The 26,192-nt window shown below is 35.4% G+C and overlaps 1 protein-coding gene across 1 annotated transcript in view; it reads left to right on the forward strand.

Annotated features, from left to right (window-relative positions):
- The first annotated feature begins 2,429 nt into the window (after window positions 1-2,429).
- Window positions 2,430-26,192, forward strand: part of itgb1a (integrin, beta 1a) — a 39,324-nt gene continuing 15,561 nt past the window's right edge. Inside the window, exons 1-8 of the mRNA XM_058765151.1 lie at window positions 2,430-2,682; window positions 21,612-21,678; window positions 22,002-22,087; window positions 23,572-23,791; window positions 23,889-24,059; window positions 25,237-25,475; window positions 25,661-25,816; window positions 25,910-26,005. Of these exons, the coding sequence (XP_058621134.1) occupies window positions 21,612-21,678; window positions 22,002-22,087; window positions 23,572-23,791; window positions 23,889-24,059; window positions 25,237-25,475; window positions 25,661-25,816; window positions 25,910-26,005 (1,035 nt within the window). The 5' untranslated portion in view covers window positions 2,430-2,682. The remainder of the gene's footprint in view (window positions 2,683-21,611; window positions 21,679-22,001; window positions 22,088-23,571; window positions 23,792-23,888; window positions 24,060-25,236; window positions 25,476-25,660; window positions 25,817-25,909; window positions 26,006-26,192) is intronic.

Here is a 26,192-nt window from a genome sequence, read left to right on the forward strand (position 1 = left end):
AGGCCTATTTAAGCTTAATATCTGACTTTTTTTAATGTCTATAAACACAGTAAAAAGTGATGAGTTGACTTAACTTAAAAAAATTGAGGAAACCTGTTGCCTTAAAATTTTTAAGTATATGATAATTAAAAAAAAATAAGTTAAGTGAATTGTCAAGTTCACTTAACTTTATTTTTATTTTTTAATTATTATTTACTTAATAATTTTAAGGCAACAGGTTTCCTCAATTTTTTTAAAGGGCATTTAAAAATGCTTACTTCATTTAAACAAAAAAAAACAGAAAAAAAATATCATTGTCACATATTTAATATGTTTAATATGTTACGGAAACAGAACCAGAGTAACCTTCTAATAAAAACAGTAATTTTCATATAAATTGTAAGTCATGCTCCGCTCATGATCATGTAACTCACATTAATCAACACTAGAGGACAGTATTGTATTCGCAATAACACAATAACCCTTAAAAGCTCTAGTATCTTGAATTTAAACCATCATTATAGACACACAATTATGATAAATGTATTATTGAGCTGTTGTATTTTATGGCTGTTTGTACTATGATAAACTAGGTCAGCACACTGAAGAATTTCATCTAAAAATGTGTTAGACCCTACTTGTCATAAAGTTGAATTTATTATATCAGTCATGTGATAGTAAGACCCTATTGGTCCTAAAATCTAAAACAAAGTTATGTTTTAATGAAATATATGATTTAAATGTATAACTATCAGTCCAAATAATACACATGAATATGGTGTTTGATCTTAAAAGCTGTGCGTCTGTACAGTGTGTCTAGAGGAGCTGCTCCTCAGCAGACAGAGCAGTATTTCAGGATTCAGGCAGGAATTCATTGCGAAAGCTGCATTGCCTCTTTTGGGCGTCTCTTTTTCTTCTGCTTATGTAATCATAGCAACCAAGGTTTTCTGGGTCTGTTTTTTGCACATAATACAGGATCTTTTTCCATCATTCCTTTTAATAAAGCAGCCACCCAATACTTTCAACATGAAACCAGATTTTAAATTATTTTTTTGTATATCTCTCTGTGTCAGTTCTCTCCCTTAGACTTTCACTTCTCTTCTTTATTCCCTTTTCTTTGGAAGTTATACTTTATTTAAAGATATGTTTTTATAGAGAGGGTCCATTTTAACAGTGTCCTTCAAAACTCATATACTAATACGAATCAACGTTGTATTATTTGGTGTAAAAAATAAAAAATAAAAAAAAAAGTATACATGCTAAAACTGTACCATAGTTATAATAAAAAAGACATGACATGATATTGAAGTCAGAGTGATACGATTGTACGGTTGGGGGAACATTAATACACTTCAACATACAGTACAAATTATATTAGTAATTTTAATCAAATTAATTCATCATATTACTAGTTTAATATTATAAAAAGATATATATTTTAATTTACCCCTCAGGGCAGAAGAACTGTAGAATGTCTCCCAGAAACATGAGAGACTTCAAAACACCTCAGGACTGAAAATTAATTATTTCTCTTATGAATATTAATAGATGACAAGTGCATTTCCTTTTGACTTAATGGAGTAGAAAGTTCCCTTAATCATGTGAGTTTTCAGAATGAAGAATCGGTTGTGCACTTGGTTAAGTCTAAATCGCATCAGTATCCGGTTTATCATAATTAACTAAAACTAAAATGGAAACTAAAATTAAAATTTGAAATAAGACGTCCACTAGAATAAAATATATACAAACTTTTTATTTTAGCATGATAACCAAATAATTACTAAACAACAACTAAAATAACTAAAACTAAAATGATAAATATAATTTATATATTATTATTAGGCTATATAATATATATTATAATTATAATATAACATATAATTGTATATATATATATATATATATATATATAATTATGACAAAAACACAACACAATTACTAAAACTTAAAATGATATAAAAAAAACTGATTCAAAATATTAACAAAAAACTATAATAATATCAATATTATCATTATCATATGATATGATCATTAATACTAAAATAACACTGAAGGTAGGCTATTCTGAATCAAGTGGATTTAACAGGGAAATCAATCAATCAATCAAACTCTTTTTTTTTATTTTATTTTTTTTATCTCCAATGAAAATAGCATTTACAGATTTACTTCAAATATTTACCTTCTGGTGATATGCTATTTTTTTATACCAAATGTAACAATAAAATAAAATAATAACAAATCATAAAATATAGGGAGTACACTTTAACCAGCAAGCAAGCAAACAAACAAATAGCATTCTCATTCATAATCTTTGAGTTATTTAGTACTTAAAAGGCAAAAGCACTTTTTGGACTGAGAGGGCTCGTGGCGTCACAAGGCAGAGCGGATGACGTCAGGAGGTGTTTCCTGTGGGGGCGGGGCCTGTGTGAGCGTCTGCTGACCTCATAGTTTTTCATCCAGCGTTCATCAGCTCTTCTGTCCGACGCAAACACGTCGACGATAAACGCGGCCAGCGGACTTTGTGGAATAGTTCATTTCACAGCAGACGGACGCAGAATGGATTGTTTGGCGTGATTTGTTTTGACCGAAGGATTTAAGAGAAGCTCTTTTAGGGTTAAAGAGAAACAGAAGGATACACGTTGACAAAAGACCCCTATGAGGCTTCGAAAGTGAAGAGAGAAAACTAGTAATAAAAGCCATAAGGTAAAGTTACCGTCTGAACGCTGTCCGCCGAATAAAGGACGCAGGTTTCATCAGGGTCTTATTTTATAGAGTATGGTAAAGTGGTGTTTAAATCAGTGTGAAATGTGTGGTAAAGTTGCTTGTGTGGCTCGAGTAACGGTCCGTCTCGCAGATATTTTAGGTGCTTTATAAAAAGATGTTAGACACCCTATTGCTGGCTATTTACTTGTTTTTTTGTGATTTCTAGCACACAACAGAGGGGAAAAAGGTTGACGGACACTTTTTCTGTTGTTTTGTTTTATGTTCCATCTGTTTTTTATATCAATATGAAAGCAGCACATCTAAGTTACACTTTTGGCTTGGGAGAATAATCCTTCTTAGCATTTTGTGCCCCTATACTATTTTTATTTGAGTCGAGGGGTTTATTTAAAGTGGTTATTATTATTTTAATATTGATTATTATTATTATTATTTAATTTCCACAGTTGTATATCTTAATCTAAGACAAAATGAAAAAAAGGAGCCATGACATATAGAACGAAAGTGTCATTTTACATTCATATCTAGAGCTCAAGCTGTAGGTTTCATGTGGAACTTGGGTAACACTTTTCCACTTTAACAACTCTCTCTATTAACTAGTTGCTTATTAGCATGCCTATTATTAACATATTGGCTGTTTATTTGTACTTATAAAGCACATATTCTGCATGACCATATTCTACATGCCTAATCCTACCCAAAAATATTAATAAGCAGCCAATTAGGATTTTATTGAGGCAAAAGTCATAGTTAATGGTTTGTTGATTGTAAGAATTGGACCTCAAAATAAAGTGCAACCAAAAAAAAAAAAAATGTAGAATTAATGTAACACTTTATTTTAGGGTCTCTTAACTTGTTGCTTATTAGCATGCATATTTCTAGAATATTAGCCATTTATTAGTACAAATTAAGCACTTATTAATGCCTTATTCTACATCCCTAATCCTACCCAATACCTAAACTTAACAACTAACTTACTAACTATTAATAAGCAGCAAATTAGGAATTTAGGTCCCACTTTACATTAGGTGGCCTTAACTACTATGTACTTACATCAAAAAATAAGTACAATGTACTTATTGTGTTCATACTGTATTTCAAAACACTTCTGCTGCTATTGAGGTGGGATACGGGTAGGTTAGGGACAGGTTTGGTGGTCTGGGTAGGTTTAAGGGTAGGTTAAGGTGTGAGGGATGGGTCAACAGTGTAATTATAAATGTAATTACAGAAATTAATTACAGATGTAATTACATATAGGTATTTTTAAAAATATAAGTACAATGTAAAAACATGCATGTACACAATAAGTGCATTGTACAAAATGATTAATTCAAATGTAAGTACATAGTAGTTAAGGCCACCTAATATTAAGTGGGTCCATTTTGGTACCTTAAAGGTACATATTAGTACTTAAAGTGTGCATATTTGAATCTAATAGGTACAAAAGTGTACCTTTTGAAAAGGTACCGCCCCAGTGACAGCTTTTGTACCTTTATTTCTGAGAGTGTAGCTTACATGACTATGTAATGGATTTGCTCATCTGTTTTCTTAGGTAAATGCGTCTAAGCACTATCCAGTATTTAAACACAGGCCATGGTGCTTATCTGGACTAACTATACCGTACAGAATGACTGTATACTGTATCTACAGACGTTTCTCATTTTACTGTATAACTAGGGTACATATTGGACACAAATGGAAAACATGAGTGAGAGAAAACACACACACACACACACACACACACTCACAAGATATCTGTCATGGTTTATCTACAATCAATTTCTCAAATGTGACCGAAGCAAGTCTGCTTCCTAAAGCTGACATGTTCCTTTGAAATGTAAATACTCCAGGAAGCAGTCTGCATTGATCCATCGGATGCAGTGACACACTTGTACCCATTTTAATCTGAAGAGGACGTCTGGCTGCTCTGTCCTTCAGAACAACCTTGCGTCTGACAGCAGAGGAGCTTTTTTAATCAAGTAAATGGACGTAAGACTCAGTGTAGGTGGAATAAATCAGGTGTGTGGTCAGTAGCATCTGTTCGCTGACAGTGCATGACCTCTGACCTTCACAACAGCTGCTGCACAGAAAAAAATGTATTGTTGGACCTTTAACCAGCGACTCCTTTTGACAGATAAGTGCTGAGCAGTTGTGTCATCTCTGAGAATGAATACACAATGCTGTGTTGTGTTTCTGCTTTGCTGGTTGTTTAATATAGATGCTTAAAAATAGTTTTACATATGAAGGTAACTTTCCATTGGTACATTTCTTGCGTAGGATGTAGATAATAATGCTTTAGTGTTAGATTTATTCAAGCACTCGTCAGTTCTGATCTTAGTAGAAATATTTATAGGAACGGATCCAGTCATTGTTTTCCAGACCTTGTTTGGCAGTCATTCTGAACCAGGCTTTGGTCTTGAATCCAGGGATAGGACTAACCCAAAAATATAAAAATCCAGATTAAAGGATTAAAAAAAAAAAAAAAAGTAAATTCTGTCATTATTTATTTATGTTGTTCTAAACCCATATCCACCTTTTTCCTTCACCCCATGATGCTTTGCATGAACAATGGAAGTAACTTCCGTTAAACATTAAGTAATCAGCAAAAGGTTTGCTCTATGAACACAATAATAAGCATTTTCAAAAACTGAGTAGAATGAGGTGAGATTATTCTACTCACCCTTCAACCATCCAATATTAAAAGGAAATTTAAAAGTGTTAAAGCATTAACTAATTATCTTCAACATACCACGGATAACTCCTAAAGCTAGATTCTGTCCGCAGCAACATTAAGGTTAAATATCACTGTAGTAATATATGTCTACATTACGTAACAATTACATTTTAAAGCATCTGTGTTAAAACAAACCTGGAAAGAGACGTCAGGATTTAGGAAGAAAAAACAAGATTTTTTTTTTTTTGTGCATTCTAGTTAATTATTCATGGGATATATCATAAATGAAATCTGTGCAGTATATGTTGTCTTTTTTCATATTGTTTCACATTACAATACCAAGAGTTGCGTTATTCTCCTGACTTCTGAAAATAGAACATGAAGGACAATGAACAGCTCATTCAGTCAAACTGACAGAAAAGGATTATTAGTGCTACCTTATGAATTAAAATGATTTGTTTCAGTCATTTTGAGTGGACCGTCCCCAAACCAGAAGTGCCTCCCATCATTTAAAAGGCTGTCGGCTCATTGGGAAAAGGGTGGATAATTAGGCCTATCTTTCATGGAATACAAAAGATTTTTTGGAAGATTTATTTTTCCTTTTTTCGTTACTCATGTCCATACAGTGACAGTGAATGGTAGCCAGTGCATGTCAAGCTCCCCAAAGTCACAAAAAAAACACCATAAAAGTAGTCTCTGTGACCCGTGTGCTGTTTCATAAGTCTTCATACAAAAGCTTTATGTGAGGAACAGACTGATTTTTTTCTTTCACTGTAGCTTATAAAAAATGCTTTAAATTGAAAATGCTTTATATTTAAATGTGAAGAGGTATGATCAGTTATACAATACACAATAGTCAAAGAAATTTGGGATCATGGCATCAAACCTGATGTTACATGTCTTGAAATTTCATATCTGAATATACAAAAACAAGTTTCACACACAGTTGGTTCTGTGGTACTTTCTTGTCATGTTTGGACATTTCTGGCAGTCTGATCACCATTATTTTAATGGATGGATGCAAGTTGCTTGGACACTTCTCTAACCATCTTCTGATTTTTATTCTTCTTGTAGACCATATTGCCTAAAAAATGTCTTCCTTTCACAAAGGTTGCATGTTGTTCTCAGTGTCTGTTTCTTTATTGTAGGGTTGTTGTAAAGCTGTCAGACTTAAATCTTGAAACACATGTGTCTGGAGGAACTCGGCTCTAAATGCCCCAACTTTTCTTCTCAAAACATTTGACTCTTCAGTATTCATTAATGCTTATATTTTGGCTTGTAAAGGATTGCAATCTGTGACTGTGGGCACATTTCTTTTAAACTCTGTTCTCAAATTTATGTTTTCATGTTGCGATAAAGGAGCTCAGAATGTGTGTCTATCTCCTTTCCACCGGTAAAATCTCTCGTTTGATGTTGGTCTGGAAAACAGGCCCCTGTCTAATCTGATCTACTATTTGTCCCCTCCCTATTTCCTTCGAGCCGTCCGCTCTTGTCTGATCTTGGTTCTCATTGCTCTTACCGGTCAGCCAATGAGAAAGAACCTTTCTTTGCCGGTGTACAATGTAAGCAGTATTCATGTGAGCCAGCGGAGGTCACACAGTAAATTAGCTTGAAATTGACCTGCAGTGGCATGTGGTCAATGCAGTATTGTGTAGCTGGTCTCTCAACCGTTTTAACCAATCTTCTTCCCAGTCTGTCATGAGTAAAAATGCTGAAAACTACCGTTTTTGTTCGTGCTGAGTGAAGGAAATAGAACAGGAAGTGCTTGCAGTAAATGCATATATGCAAATCGTAGGAGCCAAATTACTGTATGTTTATGGAAAGGTCATTTGTTTATTTTTTTATTTTATTTTAGTTGACCCCATCTAGTGGCTCAGGTGGAGATGCAAGATTTACTCTATTGAGGTTTTGTTTTTCATTTTGTATTTTTATTTTTTAATTGCAATAAATGCTTCATCAAGTTTGGACCAATCAACTATGTGGACAATGGATTTGTTAAGACTGTGAGTGTCAAGCCTTTTTTTTTGTTCAGCCACCAAAGTGGACGCCTAGCCACTACACAAGTCAAAGACTCCTTTCTGCAAGATGAAGATCACAAAGGAAATGCACTTGTAACTGAAGAAGACGGATATCAATGAGCACATGGCATGGACTGTTTGTTTGTACTGCATATACAGCTTCATGTGTTTCTCAAACTGAGCCATTGAAGAGGAAATCTGCTAATGGATGAGTAGATTGTGAATCCATGCAAGTTGTTAAAGTCTACTATAGGAAGAGTAGATTGTTATCTTCACACCTTTCCGTGTGCTGAATTAGAAAGCAAATATGGATGATACTGCTAAAGAGTTTGATGATAGTGAAGAGAAAGTCAAGCATGACCTCTCAAGCACTGTTATGGATCTAGATGAGAATGGCCATGTATCCAAGTTGAGAAATGCAAGAAAAGGAAAGCTTTCCCACTTAACCAAAAGAAAAAAACATAATGATGGAACTTATGGAAGACGCTACATGTGTGCAAGAAGTGAAAGCAAATTTGTGCATCTCCTGGATGATCTTAAATCCCTATGAAACTCATCAGGAATGACTGACTTTTAACACTTTTCTCTCTTTTGTTTCTCAATGGTTATCTGGAGTATCTAAAGCTGATGAACCTCAAGAGATTCAAAGACAGCATGTCTCAAGTCTCCATTTGTGAGTCCAGAGCAAGATCATTTTCAGTTGCATCTGCAAGTCTAAAGGTGGAAGCCGAAAGAGCGGCCGTTTTAGCACAGGTGGCTGCACTCAAAGAAAAACATCAATTGGAGGATAGAGAAGATGAGTTGAATAGAGAGAAACAAACACTTAAGAAAAAACGTGTGCTGAATGCACAGCTAGAAGCCTCATCAGCCAAACTTGCAGTTTTGATGTCTGCTGGTAAACAAGGAGCAGCAGCAACAGCCAAGCCACGCTTACCATGTGATAGTCAAGACGACTTGAATGCTGACATGTCAAAAAGTTATGCTTCAGAGTGTGAATTATTTTCATTAGACAAGGTCTTTCTGTGGTACAAACCCCAAGTGTTCATCCCAAGGATGGTGTTCAACCAAATCCTGTCTTGCTGCAATCAAATGGCCAAAATGCGGTCAGCAAAAAAACTGAAGCTGTTCATCAAGATACCAAGTGTGTCTAAGCAGTGCTCCCAGAGCAGTAACACGAGTACAAGCACAGATCATGGCAATTTAGTCAACATCCTTCAACGCCAAAATGGCATAACGTCTCTTTTAGTGAAGCAACATCAGCTTTCAAGTCTTCTGATATTCTGAAGTACAGACCATTCATAAGAGCTTTTGAGTATGGCATCGAGCTAAAAACAGACCGGCTGTACTTTCTTGATCAATTCACTAGTGGCTTCGCCAGAGATCTGGGCCTGTATTTCTCAAGCTTCTCAAAGTGCCATTTTAGTCTTAAGTGCTGAGAATTCATGAAATGTACTCCTACTTTCAAACTGAAGTATAAAAGCGAATTATCAAATTTCTTAAAGCTAAGAATCACTCTTACTCTCTCAGTTATTTAAGACCGCTCGAGAGGTCTCGGTGGTTAGGAGTTGCCAGCAGGGGCTTGTGATGGCGCTGAGGAGACAGAGACGTGTGCAAATCTTTCAGGAGAGGAACAATGTTCTTGAAATGTTTGGCGACGAGCACTTAATCAAACGGTTATTTTCTGAGCGGCTCTCTGCGCTGCATCACTAAAGATAGGCACCTAGTCTATTTTTGACGGATAATAATAATCGTCTCGCTGTCGTCAAAGGCATCGCAGTCTGTCATGAGTAAAAATGCTGAAAACTACTGTTTTTGTTCGTGCTGAGTGAAGGAAATAGAACAGGAAGTGCTTGCAGTAAATGCATATATGCAAATCGTAGGAGCCAAATTACTGTATGTTTATGCAAAGATGATTTGTTTAATTTGGTTTTTTTTGTATTTCTATGTGTTATTTAAGTTAACCCCATCTAGTGGCTCAGGTGGAGATGCAAGACTTACTCTATTGAGGTTTTGTTTTTCATTTTGTATTTTTATTTTTTAATTGCAATAAATGCTTCATCAAGTTTGGACCAATCAACTATGTGGACAATGGATTTGTTTTGGATATGGACTTCTTTTTTTTTGTTCAGCCACCAAAGCGGACGCCTAGCCACTACACAAATTATTTCCATATGTTAGCAGCTACATTATTCACATTTAATTTTAAGGTGCACCATAATTCTTACTTTAAAATGAGCATGAATAGGTTTGTTAAGGTCTGTCTTTCGGTAAGTAGATGGCCTGTTGTATCATTAGTTTGGGAATGTTTTGAATCAGTTGTGAACAGCTGGTGTTGTACAGCTGTGGGTAGAAATGCAGAACCATTCGGACACATCTGTCAAAAAAAGAAAATCAGTTGCAAAGTGAGACATTATGTTCTTCCTCATCTGGGATAAATTCTCACCAAACAGGAAGGTTAATCTTAATTCAGCTGCCCTCATGTGAACCACTTTCAGATCAGTTTAATGTCACTGGAAGTCATTCATCTCACATTGAAACTAAGTTGCTACTGAGGTTGTAGATGAAGATCGTTGAACGTAAAAACTTGATATGGCTTCATGTGGATTCTGATCATTTGGATTACAGTGCAAGAATAAAAGATTGTTTGTGATCCTTTAATGTTGCCTTTTGGGCATATTTCATGAGTCATAGCACGTTCACAAAACTGCAGTGGATAATGAAATATCACATAGATAATAGTTAAATGATTATAGAATTTGTATTCATTTTAAGGCTTTAAAGTGTAGTCTTGTTTACCATGTAATTCTTTGAAGCAAGTTTGCACCAGAAGTCTAACTGAACAGAATTAAGTGATATAATTTCAATTTAAGTAAATGAGTCAACTGAATTTAATAAATGCGAATGAAAACATAATCTCAGTGATAGTCAACAACACTAATATTTGCATGAATTAAATATTTGATAAAAAATAAAGACATGCTACATTTGTACATTTGCAAATACGTACATGATTTAAGTTTTGCTGTCATTACATGAATACTGTACATTTAATAGTCTATGGTATGAAAATATAGGTCCGTAGGTTTTAGTCAGAGGTTCAGTCTCCAGTTTTGAAATACTTAAATAAATAGAAATTACAGTTATCACTGTTGTCCCAGGAAACCAATTCCCTACATCTTTTATCTTGTACATCTTGTACCCTGTTTAGCTGTGTCACAAGATAGATAATGTGTGTGACGTGTATGTATATATTTCATGTCACAGTCCGCATCTCCTGTTGGGTTTATTATTTGTGATAACGACCACCTTACTTGTACCCTTACCAAGAGACCAATACAGATCTTAGATAAAACCGTCCATTTCCTCTAAACTATTATAAGCTTCACTATCTACCGACACATTAACAGCTCTGTTACGCCTTTAATAGTAACACTTTACAACAAGGGTCTGTGGGTTAACATTAGTTAATGCAAGAAACTATGATTTACGAATGAACACAAATTTGAAGTGAACAATGGTATTTAGCAGTAAACGTTAACCTACATTAATAAATGTTAGACAGATTGTTGTTCAATGTTCACAGTTAATTAGCTTTAATTAGTTTAACTGTACCGCTGTAACCTGTTGGCTTGGCACTGAACTGCTTTACCCTTGTACGACTGAAAGGTTTTGTTCAGAAGTGTTGAGTCAGCCCCTCCATTACAGTGAATTATTCATTCATATTCAGTAATAAAAATGATATATGAGCATGTGACTGCGTAATTTTCCAACCACTCAAATCATGCGATTAACCTCGGTGATGCATCGACCAGGTGGAATATGAATCAGATCAGTTCAAGCCTGAAGGGGATTCACTATGAAAGAGACACAGCGCATAAAATTGTTCATTTGTTATTTTATTGTACATTTCTCAATTCAACTTGTTCATATATGGTCGATGCCAACCACTTCCTCTTATATATCCTCATATGTATATGGTAGGTATGACAAAGGTCCTTGTGGTTTGGTTTTCATAGGCAGGACTTCACCGCGAGGGGTTTCTGGCTGTTTGCCAAACTGCATGGTTTCCTGTAAAGCAGCGATTCCTGTATAAAGCCAGCACAACGGTTAAAAGGGACTAGTCAGGCAGAAGCAGTAACATTACGACGGCGCTGAACACTGCCGGCTTCAGGTCTCAGAGGCGTAATATATCATGCTCAGTGTAGTCAATGCATTATATGTGTGCAAGCTTTTATAGAAGTTTAACTCTCACCCAGCCCTCAATTTGATTAATTCGAGGTGCGTTTTACTGATACTAGCAGAGACATTGGGAATAGGGTATAAAAACCTTTGTTCTGGTCATTGGGAAAACATCTTAGGGATTCCTGGGATGTTTTTTTAGGAGGATGGTAGAGTTTGTGGTTGACTACTGAGGGTGGAGAAGATGAAATGAAGGGGTTGGACTTAGGGTGGAACCAAGCTACATGAGTTTAACCATATATTCAACCAAGGCTCACTGGAAAAAATGTGCCTATACCTACATTTTTGCAAAACTCCAGAAAGGATCAAATAAACACACGTGGCTTTTTACACAGTTCCTTTTCACACAAATTATGATTACAATGGCAGATTATTGATTAATAAAGACTTATTTTCACATGGTTCTTTGCACAATACAATTGTATGACCCTAAAACCCTTTTACTATAGTGCTAAACTAATACATTTTGAAGTTTGCATCTCATAACCAGGTTTTCTGATGTAGTAAACTTGCTCAATAGCCCACCTGGTACAGCATTGCACTTGCAAAGTCCTTGAATCACAAGTAACAGCCTAAAGACTTGTAGAAACATGCTAAAGTGACATGGTTGCTTCAGCAAATGCATTATTTCACATTTAAGTTAACACTATTGGTTACATTTATTGTCAGCTTTAGTGTAGAAAGTACATTATTTTCAGGCACAATAAAAAATTATAGCACCACTTACCTTACATTTCTTTTCCAAACTGCCACAAAATGTACAACAATCAGTTTAATAAAACATTTCACATTCATCTGTTTTTGGATAAAACTGTAGTGCTTTTATTGGCACCCACTGGACGTGTTGCAAAATGTTTAAGATGCGATGTAATACAACTTTGCAGAAATGTCACCACAGGCACATATTTATATTTGTAAGTTGACTTTTAGCATCAAGCCAGTTCCTTGACAGTATAACAACATTGCGGGCAGTTACTGTAGTTCTACTGATTAGCTGTTCTTAGAGGTGCTACATCAAAATGACAGAATGAGAGAAATCCCATTGATTTACATTGAAGGAGGAACCCAAGCCTTATCGTACTGACTTGTGACAGTAACACCCAGAACCATATAGCGACATGCTAAAAAAACAAACAAACTCTAAACACTTTTAGCAATGACCAAAACACCCTATCATCATGGTGTTTACATTTGTTTGAGTAAAGGATGATCACATTATATTTGGAAATGTAAATACCGAGTTGCTTTTTGTAGTAGCCTGCACAATGAACGCTCTCTCTTTGTTTCTTATGCTGGTGTCTCTCTGCTGCTTGGTGATTACATACATCTTGTTCTATTTGTGTCGTTGTTGAATTGTGGTTGTCTAAGTAATGTCCAGTACAGCAGAAAGTGGTATTGATCCAGTATGACTGTGAAGGATGGGCTTGAACTCGAGCATTAGCATGGTCAATATTCCCCTAAAGGTCCATCTTATAGAAAGAACGTAATATTCATAATCGATTTTGTTGTTTGAAAGACAAGCAAGCATAAGGTCAGTTTTGCAAATGCATTATTTACAGCAGGGATTCTCAAAGTTTTTTTACTTAAAATATTGGTGTGTGGTTATTAATATTGGTTTACAGCATGCATGCAATTTATTGTATTCGCAAGAAAACTGAAATAGTCATGTTTCAGCAAAAGTAGGGCTCCTCGGATATCTATATTTGCATTAATAGTTCAAGTATATTCAAAAAAATAAAAACTACCCTTGCAGATAATATAACATTAATGAAATAAAAAGCCACTCAAGTGTACTTAAAGAGAGACCCTTTCATGACTGTATGCACACTGAAGTGCACTTTGTAATAATGTCTAATTAAATGTTAATTTTCAAGTACATTTCAAATTTGTTTTAAACTTTTGCTGTGCTTTCATTTTAATGTATTGACTAACATAGGCTCATGTAATGCACTTGATTATAATTTTTTTAATTGTAGTGAGTTATTCAATATTACATCATTACAGATGTGTTATTAAAAATTTATTTTAAATACATGATTATACATTATTTAAATATATGCACAAGTTTCGGTAATACTTCATTTCAAAGTGCCCATTACACGCTACATGCACTTACTATAGCAATAATAAGAGTAAATTATTCATAATTACAAGCAATTAACCCTAAACCAAGCCCTAACCCTAATGCTGTAAATACATGTTGTTAAATAATAATGCTCAGTACTTATTTGTATAAGTACGCTACAACAATGATACCTTAAAATAAAGAGTTACACTTTATTTTATGGTGTCCTTGTCACAAATTGTGTACATTTAAGTACTGAATAATATTAATTAACAACATGTTCTTGCTACAGGGTTAGGATTAGGGTTTAGTTTAAGGTAATTGCATGTAAAATTACACATAAAAAAATGTATTTAAATCGGACAAAAAACACTCTAAAGTTCAGGTAACTGCATTTAATATAAATTTAATCTATGATAAATATCCATTTAATTGCAATTAACATGCATTTAAAGGTCTAAAAACATTACATTCACTGTATGTTCCCAAGTTCCTCGTGTATTCCCAAGTATATTATTTCTGTAATAACTACTATTTTTTAAAGATGCTAAAGTGTATTTCTTTTTAACAAGGGAAGAGCCATCCTGCATGGGTTTGATTCCACGGGCATACTGTAGTAAAACAGTAGTATAGTAAAACATTTTGAGATTTCCAGGTGCTTGAGAAGACCAAAAATGAACCTTTAAATGAGCAACAGAAGCAGTCGAGAGATTTTATTCAGCGCTGCAGGCGGATTGTTAAACCTGGAGCTCATTACACGCTCCCCCGTTTTAAAGGGATATTATCTCATGGTTGTGTTTGGCCCTCGTTTCAGGACAGAGGTTGAATGGGGCATTCGTGGGCATTAGTTCTGATCCCTCGTTCCCAGTCCAGAATGCAAAAGACCGGAAAGAGAGCAGAGAAGAAAGAGGGGTTCGTTCTGGACTGGAGGTGGGATTTCAATGTCCTGGAGAGAACGGCCGCCCTTTCCTGTTTTTCTCTTTGCTCCTTTTTGTCGCTCTTGAGTGTGTTTTTTTTATTATTATTATTTGCATTTGCATTTATCTTTGTGTAATCTTCATAAGCCAAAGAAAATTACAGTAGGATCAGAAGAAAGTTGACTTCTGGTCAAAAAGAACAGACTTTCAGCAACAGTTGAGTCTTGTTGTGACACTATCTGTGTCTTGGACCGCACAGTTTTTACCAGAGCATTGTGTAGATAGCAATATCATTCCCATGATGCTCGCTGTTTAGCCTCCCCCCAGCATTCCTGAGTCAAGCTGTGAAACCTCATTGAACAATTTTTTTTTTTTGGACACCTAAATGGTGTTTTACAAGTTGGTTTATGTTCACACTATTAATTAGGACCCAAAATGTGTTTTTCTTGGCTGGCTCAGGGTTATTATTATCGTTACCTAACACTAAAACTGTTAAAACATTTTTGTTAATTGAAATAAAGCTGAAATAAAGTATAAATATTAAATTAAAAACCTAAACAAAAATTAAAAGTGAATTAACTTTAAAAAGTAAGTTAGATTAACAATATAAACTGAAATAAAAAATAAATGAAACCAAAATAGTAATATTTAAGAAGAATTAAAACTAATAAAAAATGACAAAAGCACATAACAAAATCACTAAAAACTAAAATTAAAATTAAAATATACAAATAAAACCTACATCACAATGTAAGTAAAAACTAAAATAGTGTATAAATAATATTAAACTAACCTGGGCTGAATGAATGAAAAATAAGTGTTGACTTAACTGATTCTTTGCCATTGAATTAGTCAAAAAAGAGAACAGAATAAGGCTTATGCACACTTTATATTTGTATTAAAGGACACCCTGGGGCTAGTTGTCACAATGTGAACCTGCTGTTTATTGAAATTGATTGATTCATATTTATTTTTATTTATTTATTTATTTTAGTTTTTTAGAAGTATGAAATACCTTTTAAGGCATTTTTTTAATTGAGGGGGTGTTTACACAACACCACTTTTAACTAAATTGTATGCGTTTTGGTCGCTCATTTACATGACAACGGTGTTTTGGGGGCCTGCAATGCACTTTTGAAAATGAGTTTTTATAAATTATGTGGTTATAATCTCTTTGTAAACTATAACAAGATGAATTTGTGAAATCTGTGACGTCATGCGTGTGCATGTTATGTGCTTGCGTAGTGTTTCTCTACAAAGTGATATCGCCAAACTACTGGCCTGGCGTGCGTAATACAGCGTTTTAGTCGTTTTCACAGATCCGTCTGAACGGGGATCCCATCTGTATGTAAAACTTTTCAAAATGCAAAGGAAAAACCTTTCCGTTTTTAGCACATCGTTGTCATGTAAACATACCCTTGTAGTCAGTGTAATGGGAAGAGTTTCGTGTGACCTCACAGAGCTAAACTCTCAGAGACACGCGGTCTAATCTGGTCGCTCTGCCCGACATGCTGTCTGCACACTGGGTGTATAAACAGCACACTGAGAGGAACCGTTTTTTTTAACATGCACACATGCAAAAGTTAGTTTACTATAGAACAGACTCACAGCTTTACAACTTTCAGAGGTGTTACCAAGTTACTTGTGATTTAATCTGGGCCGCCGCAGTTCCCATAGTGGCTCACTTTAGCGTTTAAAGGGAGGAATTCCTCTAAGCCACCTCATCTCTGCCCATCGAGTTTAATGGAAACCACATGCATTACATTCAGCAGGGAAGTAAAAGGCATTTCAGCCTCACCCTGGACGCCCCGCACGAGCAGAAGGGTGTTTTTGTTTCCAGCACTGGCTATATTTGTGATTTCTTTGGAACTGCCATTAATGTAATGTGTAATTCAGAGGTAGTGGCATCAGACATGTCTTACATCAAGCTAGTATCACGTTATAAGCGTCTGTCAACACTTTTGGATAATGATATGCTATTTTTAGACCATGCTGGGTGCCAGAATGTCTTTATGCTTCACTAGGTTTGTGCATTTTTACTATGGTTTTGTACGTTGAACTATTGCATACAGTAAAATATTTGGCTATTTATTTTACATTTCATAAAGCTTTTGGGGGAGACATTTTGTAATGCTAAAACTAATGTGTGTTAGCTTTCAGAACATTTATATGCTAGTATAATAGTCCTAAAACCTGACAAAATTAATGAACTGGAGGACATTTGTCAAGCCTTCTACTTCAGTATGAGGAAACTTATTTTAGCACATGATAATGTTAGCCGCTCATACTTTTTAATAGATTTCATTGTACTGAAGACGTCGCTGCATCCAAAGTGCTTTTGAGCCCCTCACTGACATGTGGAGCCAAACAGAGGCTCATTTATTAACCAGACACAACACACAGTCTCATGGGACACACCAATCAATAATGTTTTACCTGGCAGGACGGACAACAGCCATTTATGCTTTCAGCAGGCTAAAGTGCTCTGAATCTAATGAGAGATCACTCTTACAGGAACTATAGAGACTATTGAACAGAGCTGAATTTTTGAGTTTTTCGTAATCATTATAGATTAAAATAATCCCATTTTGAGTCATTGTGTAATTAGATTACAAAAATTACATAATATCCTTGGACAGAATACACATGGTTAAAAGCACATAAGTCGCAATGACAAATATTTAAAATATATAATAAAATAAATAGAAAATAATCAAATATTTATTCTACAGCTGGTCTGTATTTTTCCTAATACTTGTTTGTTCGTTCATTCATTCATTCATTCATTCATTTATATTTTTACGTGTACTTCTCTAGAGTTGCGTTTTTAAAGATATAGTTTGTCCGCTCTTGTAGCACCCTTTGCCTAAAGGAGTCGGCACTATTTCTGGCAGGGAAAGAGCAGATAGGAAACGGTCTGAGTGGTGGATGATGGTTACTCTTACCCAGGAATGGCATCTGAGAGGCGGTATTTAAATTAGCCCAGCGGTTCCTCTTGCAGGAGCTGAGAATAGATAGAGCTCTGTTGGGTGATGAAGGTTTATGACCTCCAGTGAACTCAAGGTCATCATTCTGAAAATATGAGCAGTAAAAACCTATTTGTATGCACATTTTGGAATATGGCATAAAAAAGCTGAATGGAAACAGCAAGATGTGCATAAATTCTAAAAATGCACATAAAAAAATGTATGTGCTCAACTGAGTTGGATCATTTTTTTATCCGATGAGAAAACATGAACATAAACTAAATGGAAACACATTTACTGAATAAATTCCTCAATGCACAGTAAAAAAAAGTCATGTGACTTTGCGCAATGGGACAGTATAGCATGACCGAAAGCAAGATAAAACATGACCGCATTTATTGCATTTCATCTGCGAGCTCTGACGTGCAAGTGATTTACAACCCGAATTCCCAGAAATGATGGGACGTTTTTTAAAATTTGAATAAAATGAAAACTAAAATACTTTCAAATCACATGAGTCAATATTTTATTCACAATAGAACATAGATAACATAACAAATGTTCAAACTGAGAAATTTTACAATTTTATGCACAAAATGAGCTCATTTCAAATTTTATGCCTGCTACAGGTCTCAAAATAGTTGGGACGGGGGCATGTTTACCATGGTGTAGCATCTCCTCTTCTTTTCTAAACAGTTTGAAGACGTCTGGGCATCGAGGTTATGAGTTTCTGGAGTTTTGGTGTTGGAATTTGGTCCCATTCTTGCCTGATATAGGTTTCCAGCTGCTGAAGAGTTCGTGGCCAAATCTTCTCTATAGGTGAAAGATCTGGACTGCAGGCAGGCCAATTCAGCACCCGGACTCTTCTACTACAAAGCCATGCTGTTGTAATACCTGTAGTATGTGGTTTTGATTGTCCTGCTGAAATACACGTCATCTGGAGGGGAGCATATGTTGCTCTAAAACCTTTATAGGCAAGGCAAGGCAAGGCAAGTTTATTTATATAGCACATGTCATACACAGTGGTAATTCAAAGTGCTTTACATAAAAGGAAGTGAAATAGTCATTAAAAATAATAATAAGGAATTTAAAAAGTATAATAATCACAACAATAAAAACAAAGTGATTTAAAAATTGATTTAAAAAGAATTTAAAACATTTAAGAATAGAAAATGATTATACATAGTGCAATCAGTTCGGACGTAGCACAGTGCAAAAACACATACAATCTTGTTTAACTGAAGAAAGTTCTGGCACATCCAACAGTTTATTTCATCAATGCATTGGCAGAGGGAGTCAATGGGGCTGTAGTCATTTGGAGATAAGGCTAGGTAAATCTGGGTATCATCAGCATAGCTGTGATAGGCAATTTAGTTCTTTCTCATTATTTGTCTTAGTGGGAGCATATACAGGCTAAACAAGAGCGGTGCAAGAACTGAGCCTTGTGGGACTCCGCATGTCATGGACGTCCACTTAGACTTATGCTCTCCTATACTCACATAATAACCTCTCCCTTCTAAGTATGGCCTGAACCATTCAAGTACCATCCCAGAAAGCCCGACCCAGTTTTCCAGTCTCTCTAAGTATGTTATGATCAACAGTGTCAGACGCAGCACTAAGATCTAGTAGTACCAGCACTGATATTTTGCCAGAATCAGAATTGAAGTGAATATCATTTATTATCTTAATAAGCGCGGTCTCTGTGCTATGATGTGCTCGGAAACCAGATTGAAAATTGTCCAGGTATCCATTTGAGTTTAAGTAGTTGTTCAGCTGATTAAAAACTACCTTTTCAATAATCTTACCTATGAAAGGAAGATTTGATATTGGTCTATAGTTGTTCAACATTGTGTTATCAAGATTGCGCTTTTTCAGAAGGGGCTTAACAACTGCAGTTTTCAGGGAATTTGGGAAAGTCCCAGAAAGAAGTGAGGCGCTCTAAACAGTTAAGCACACTTTTGAAAAAAGATGTGGGAAGTGTGTCAAGATAGCATGTTGATGATGTAAGGTGCTGTACTATTTATTTCAAAATGTTGCTATCGATTTCTTCAAAAACAGACATAGTCACTTCTTTTTGAAATCGCGGTCGAATCTGTGTGACCTCTGCAAAACTAGATATGCCAATCTCCTTTCTGATATTATTGATCTTCTCAGAAAAGAAGGAAGCAAACTCATTGCATTTACTGTCAGAGAGCATTTCACTGGGAATTTGACTTGGGGGGTTTGTCAGTTTATATACCTTTCAGCATTCACAGTGCCTTCCAAAACATGCAAGCTGCCCATACTGTATGCACTTATGCACCCATACCATCAGAGATGCTGGCTTTTGACTGAACGCTGAGAACACGCTGGAGAACACGCCGTGTCCTCCTCTTTAGCCCGGAGGACACGGCGTCCGTGATTTCCAACAAGAATGTCAAATTTGGACTCGTCTGACCATAGAACACTTTTCCACATTGAAACAGTCCAGTTTAAATGAGCCTTGACCCACAGGACACGACGGTGCTTCTGGACCATGTTCACATATGGCTTCCTTTTTGCCTGATAGAGCTTTAGTTGGCATCTGCAGATGGCACGGCGGATTGTGTTTACCGACAGTGGTTTCTGGAAGTATTCCTGGGCCCATTTAGTAATGTCAATGACAGAATCATGCCGATGAGTGATGCAGTGTCGTCTGAGGGCATCCAACAAAGGTCCCTTACGCATAGAGATTTCTCCAGATTCTCTGAATCTTTTGATGATGTTATGCACTCTAGATGATGAGATTTGCAAAGCCTTTGCAATTTGATGTTGAGGAACATTTTTTTTTAAGTATTCCACAATCGTTTTATGCACTCTTTCACTGATTGGAGAGCCTCTGCCCAGCTTTACTTCTGAGAGACTCTGCCTCTCTAAGACATCGCTTTTATGTTACAGATCTGATGTCCATTAACTTAATTAGTTGCTAGATGTTCTCCCAGCTCTTGCTTTTTCATCCCTTTGTTGCCCCCGTGCCAACTATTTTGAGACCTGTAGCAGGCATCAAATTTGAAATGAGCTCATTTAGTGGATAAAAGTGTAACATTTCTCAGTTTAAACATTTGTTATGCTATTTATGTTCTATTGTGATAAAATATTGGCTCATGCGGTTTGAAAGTCTTTTAGTTTTCATTTTATTCAAATTTTAAAAAACGTCCCAACATTTCCAGAATTCAGGTTGTATTGTATGTGAAAAAAGACCCACAGTGACTTCTCCTACTGCAGCAAATTACCTTTTTCTTAGTGATATTTGATGCCAATTTATCAGTAAGTGACTATTTTGTTCTCTTTGTCTCGCTGGATGGAAACAGTGCTTTATTTTTATGCCACATTCCAATTTTGTGCATTCTGTTAAGTTAAATTTGCAATTTGAATGGAAAACATAGCTAGTGAGGTTGCAAAGACAAGGAGAGTTGTAAGTGATAAATGTACTATGATGAGAACAGACAAAGAACTGAACAAAACTAGCAGTCCTCAGATGCCATGTATGTAATTTACAGTAACAATTTTCACCTCAAACTGATTAATTAACAGAAGTAATCACTCCACTGCCTCATTAACAACAGTTGTAGTTGGATGTGTTCCAGTGTTTTCGAGAAACAGCCATGACTAGTTTCTCCAACAATGCATTATATCAAAAGCATTAAGTTAAGTTACCCAGTCATTATTGACTGTAATAGTCATGTATGCTATTCATATAGTAGTGAGAGATATTTCAGAAATACCATGATATTAGCATGTAGAAACAAAAAGAAAAGAAAACAAGGTATTACCATTATACCATGTCCAAAAATCAAGGTAATGCTCTGTAAACAGTGAAACTGTCACAGATATCTAAGGTTCTACTTTTTGTACTTTTTATTAATTTATTTTGTCAAGGTCCAATGATTTCAGGTTGATTCAGTCAAGTTAAATCATATAACCATATATTTATATATAACAGTTTATACTGTTAGCCTACTGCTGGTTTTGAAAGTGAATCCACTGCTTATAATTGTTGTCTTGTTGTTGTAGATGGACCCGAAGCTACTTTTCGTATCAACATTATTAGGGATCATTTGTTGCAGCAGCGCACAGCAAGGTAATGTGATGAACTCTCAGATCGCTGTTGTTTCTAATGCTAATTCAGTGTATTTCTGTCCAGTGTACTGTAACTCTGTCCAACTCCATCAGAATTAATAAGAGCTGGGTTTCCATGAGGATAACTAATCGTTCTCTCTTCAGAGCGAGCGGTTAAATACTGATGTCATTAGTCAGAGCTCGCTCCACCCAGCGTGGTCGGAGCATTATCCATAATGGAAAACATAGAGTAGTCATCTCTGGCTCCAATTACAGCGAGCCGGAGTGATGGAAATGAATCGAAGCTGTAGATGTGAAATGCTCTCCGTCTCTTCTGTTCCGCAGAGGGCAACGAGTGCATCAAAGCCAACGCTTTATCATGTGGCGAGTGCATACAAGTGGGGGCTAAATGTGGATGGTGCACTGATACAGTGAGTAGCATTCAAATACCACGGTCAATCTGTTCTTTAACCCTCCAAACACATTTATTGACACAATATATCAATGCAGAATTACATTCATATTCATGCTGACTAATCAGAGCTGTACTGATGCATCATTATAAGTCTGATATTGTTTTTACACAACATTTCACTAAACAGGAGGTTAATATTAAGTAACCTGCAGGACCAAACAGACATAATGCCAAACAAAATGACTCAAACTAAGACATCAGATATTAATAGGTATGGCAGATTTGCCAGGAAACAGTAATGACCGATGAATTCTGTCATTCCATTCATGCGAGGAAATCTCATTCCAACTGCTTCTGCATGGAAACATCTTGGTGATGCTTGAGATTCCTTACAGCAGTCCTTATAAGGAATGTCAAGCATCAATAAAGCGTCAAGATGTTTCCATGCATCATCAAGTCCACAAACAAGTGTCATTTTAGTACCATTGAGATACTATTATCATTTAAATTTTTGTTATTTTAGAACATTAAGTTAAACTAAATTAAAATGAGAAGTGTTGTGTTTGCTTGGTTTCTATATTTTATTTTTATTTCAGTTAACTTTCATTTTATTTCAAGTAACTGAAATAGTTTTTTTATGATTTTAATTTTAATTGCAGTTTTAGTTTACTGTAATAACCCTGGAAACAAGTACTGCAGGATGCAGAGAGGATAATATTAATATTGTCTTGTTAACTATGTTAATATTGTGTAAATAACTAAATTAATTTTACAGTTTCAAGTGTATTCCATGACTGAATTTTAAATATCAATTTGTCATAACACAGTTATTTCTTTAGATTAATTAACTAATTCATTATTTTTAGAATGTTCTCTTTTTAGACATTCTCAGATTTTTTTTTTACAAAAATTGTTTTGAAAGACAAAATTCTGACAGTTCATGTTTTTTTAATTTGATAGGATTCTTTTCTTTATTGTTTTATATGAGAAATGTGCACAACCATTCATTTCTTAAGAGAAATTAATCATTTTATTCAGCAAGGACAAGTTTCCACAACAATATTGAGCAGCACAACCGTTTTCAACATTGATAATAATCAGAAATGTTTCTTGAGCAACAAATCAGCATATTAGAATGATTTCTGAAGATCATGTGACACTGAAGACTGGAGTAATGATGCTGAAAATGCAGCTTTGATCACAGAAATAAATTACATTTTAACAGATATTAACATAGAAAACAGCAATTTGAAATTGCAATAATATTTTACAATATTAAAGTAATAATACTCATTAAAAAACAAAGAAACATGACAAAATTAGCAATTAAATATTTTTTTTACAACTTAAAGATTAGATTGTTAATTGATTGAATTTTTTTGTTATCGTTTTTACAATGGATTTGTGTTATTCACTGCTTCATCAACATCTTCAGATAATCTGACATGCTTAATTCACATAATGCAAGCAGTAACAGCTGTTATATTTACTGTCCACCAGGAGTTTCTGAAGCAGGGAGAGCCGACGTCGGCGCGCTGTGATGAGCTGGAGTCGCTCAGAAAAAGAGGTTGCGCTGCTGCGAAGATCGAGAACCCTCACGGGAGCCAACGCATCCTCAAGAGCAAAGCAGTGACCAACCGCAAGAAAGGAGCAGAGAAACTCCGACCCGAGGACATTACTCAGATCCAGCCTCAGAAACTCAGCCTCAACCTCAGATCTGGTGCCAACTCACAATCTGAAACCCTTGTTGCTTTTTGTTGATCTCTGCAAGTAATTTTGGGAATACTAATGGGTTTTTGTTGGTGTTATTCCTGTAGGGGAACCTCAGAATATCAAACTGAAGTTCAAGAGGGCTGAAGACTATCCCATAGACCTGTACTACCTGATGGACCTGTCTTACTCCATGAAGGATGACTTGGAGAACGTTAAGAACCTAGGGACTAGTCTGATGAAGGAAATGTCCAAGATCACCTCAGATTTCAGAATCGGTGAGAGACTTATCAAATTAAAACAAAACACTTGGCTATATTATATACATGTATTAACACACAAACAAACACACATGTACACATGTATATATAGAATATAGCTTTTAAGGATATATGTTATATAAAATGTTTGAATGATTTATTTTTAAATATATTCAGCTCTAATTACAAATGTCTTCAATTTACACAAACCAAAAAATGAAAGTTTATGTTTATGGTTCTTTGATGTTGGTTAATGGTCAAATGACAGCAAGTGTTTTATTATGTATAATTATATAAATGATTATGTAATTGATTTTATTTTAAAATGATTTATTTAAAGTATAGGGCACAATTTGGTCATAAAATATGTTTTTTAACTGCAATATTCTCACATCTCATAAGAAAATGTCTTATGCTGCTGTAGAAACATCCATGCAAAAAGAGCAAAGAGACCACTTAAGTGATAATAATAATTGATATAATGTAATATAATACAATTGTATTTTAGAAAGTGAATATTAGATCATTATAATAATTTTATTTTTCACAAAATGTTACAATACTAAATTCTTCACTTTCGAATGTTAAACCCCTTTTGGTGGAAAACTGCAGCGAGGCCTTTAAGTGTGTGTTTAGTTAGTAAGACAACTGTTGATAAACACCTCTCATTACTGATAAAATGCTGAAAACCTGCGAAACAGAGTAAATAAACACACAAGTCAAGTTTATGGACAAATGTTCATGCTACGAAAGCCTTGTATTAGAATTAGTGCTGTCAAACGATTAATCACACGTTTTGTTTACATAATATGTGTATATATATATATATATATATATATATATATACAAACACATGCATGTATAGTTTTAAGAAAAATATGTTATGGTTATATATTAAATATATTTATATATATATATATATATATATATGAATATATAAATGCATAAACATGTAAATATTTTCAAATATATACTGTATGTGCGTGTATTTATACACAGTATACATAATGTAAACAAAAACTTTTATTTTGGATGCTATTAATTACGATTAATTGTTTGACAGCACTATTAGAATATTACATTATTATAACCTATAATTAAATAAGACATAATCAAAACTTTCGTCACACTGCCAAAGAGACAAGAGCAGGCATGCATTTCAAGCTAAGACGCTGCTTTGCTCGTTTCCGGATAGGTTTCGGCTCTTTTGTGGAGAAGACGGTGATGCCGTATATCAGCACGACTCCAGCCAAGCTCCTGAACCCCTGCACAGGGGACCAAAACTGCACCAGCCCCTTCAGCTACAAGAACGTGCTGAAACTCACCAGCAACGGGGAGCAGTTCAACAGTCTGGTGGGGAAACAGCAGATATCTGGCAACCTGGACTCACCTGAGGGGGGGTTCGATGCCATCATGCAAGTGGCTGTCTGTGGAGTGAGTGGAGAACATCACCGAGGACGTTTATTTACTGAGAATATGTGTCCTTATTTAGTTATTTTCGTTATTATTGAAATGCTACAGTAATTTGTTTTTGTGCCTCCGGTTCACTCTTTGTATCCCTTGGCCTCATTTTTCTCCTTCTTCCTGTTTTTTCTTCTCTCTCTCTCTCTCTCTCTCAGGAGCACATCGGCTGGAGAAACGTCACTCGTTTGTTGGTTTTCTCCACAGACGCAGGTTTTCATTTTGCCGGCGATGGCAAACTAGGTGGAATCGTGCTTCCCAATGATGGGAAATGCCACTTAGAAAACAACATGTACACCATGAGCCATTATTACGTACGTATAAGACAACTTCAGGTGATTTTCAGAGCAGACTATTGGACTATGTTTGACAGATTTAGCAGAGCTTTCATTTCCTTTCCTGACTAGGATTACCCGTCCATCGCTCACCTGGTTCAGAAACTGAGTGAAAACAACATCCAGACCATCTTTGCAGTTACAGAGGAGTTTCAGCCTGTTTACAAAGTAGGTCCGCAGATGATTATCGTAATGACGTGTATGGAACGGTGTGTGTCTGAGCAGAAACACTCATATTTCTGGAGCCTGTAGTTTCTTTCCCTGTGAGAATTTTTCTCTTCTTTGTATTTGGCCAATTTGTAAAAGTTTCCACCTGGCCTGTAGTCTTTTTCCACACTAGTCTAAACGCAGGAAA

This window comes from Onychostoma macrolepis, chromosome 24, assembly GCF_012432095.1.
Source record: "Onychostoma macrolepis isolate SWU-2019 chromosome 24, ASM1243209v1, whole genome shotgun sequence".
Classification (NCBI taxonomy): Eukaryota; Metazoa; Chordata; class Actinopteri; order Cypriniformes; family Cyprinidae; genus Onychostoma; species Onychostoma macrolepis.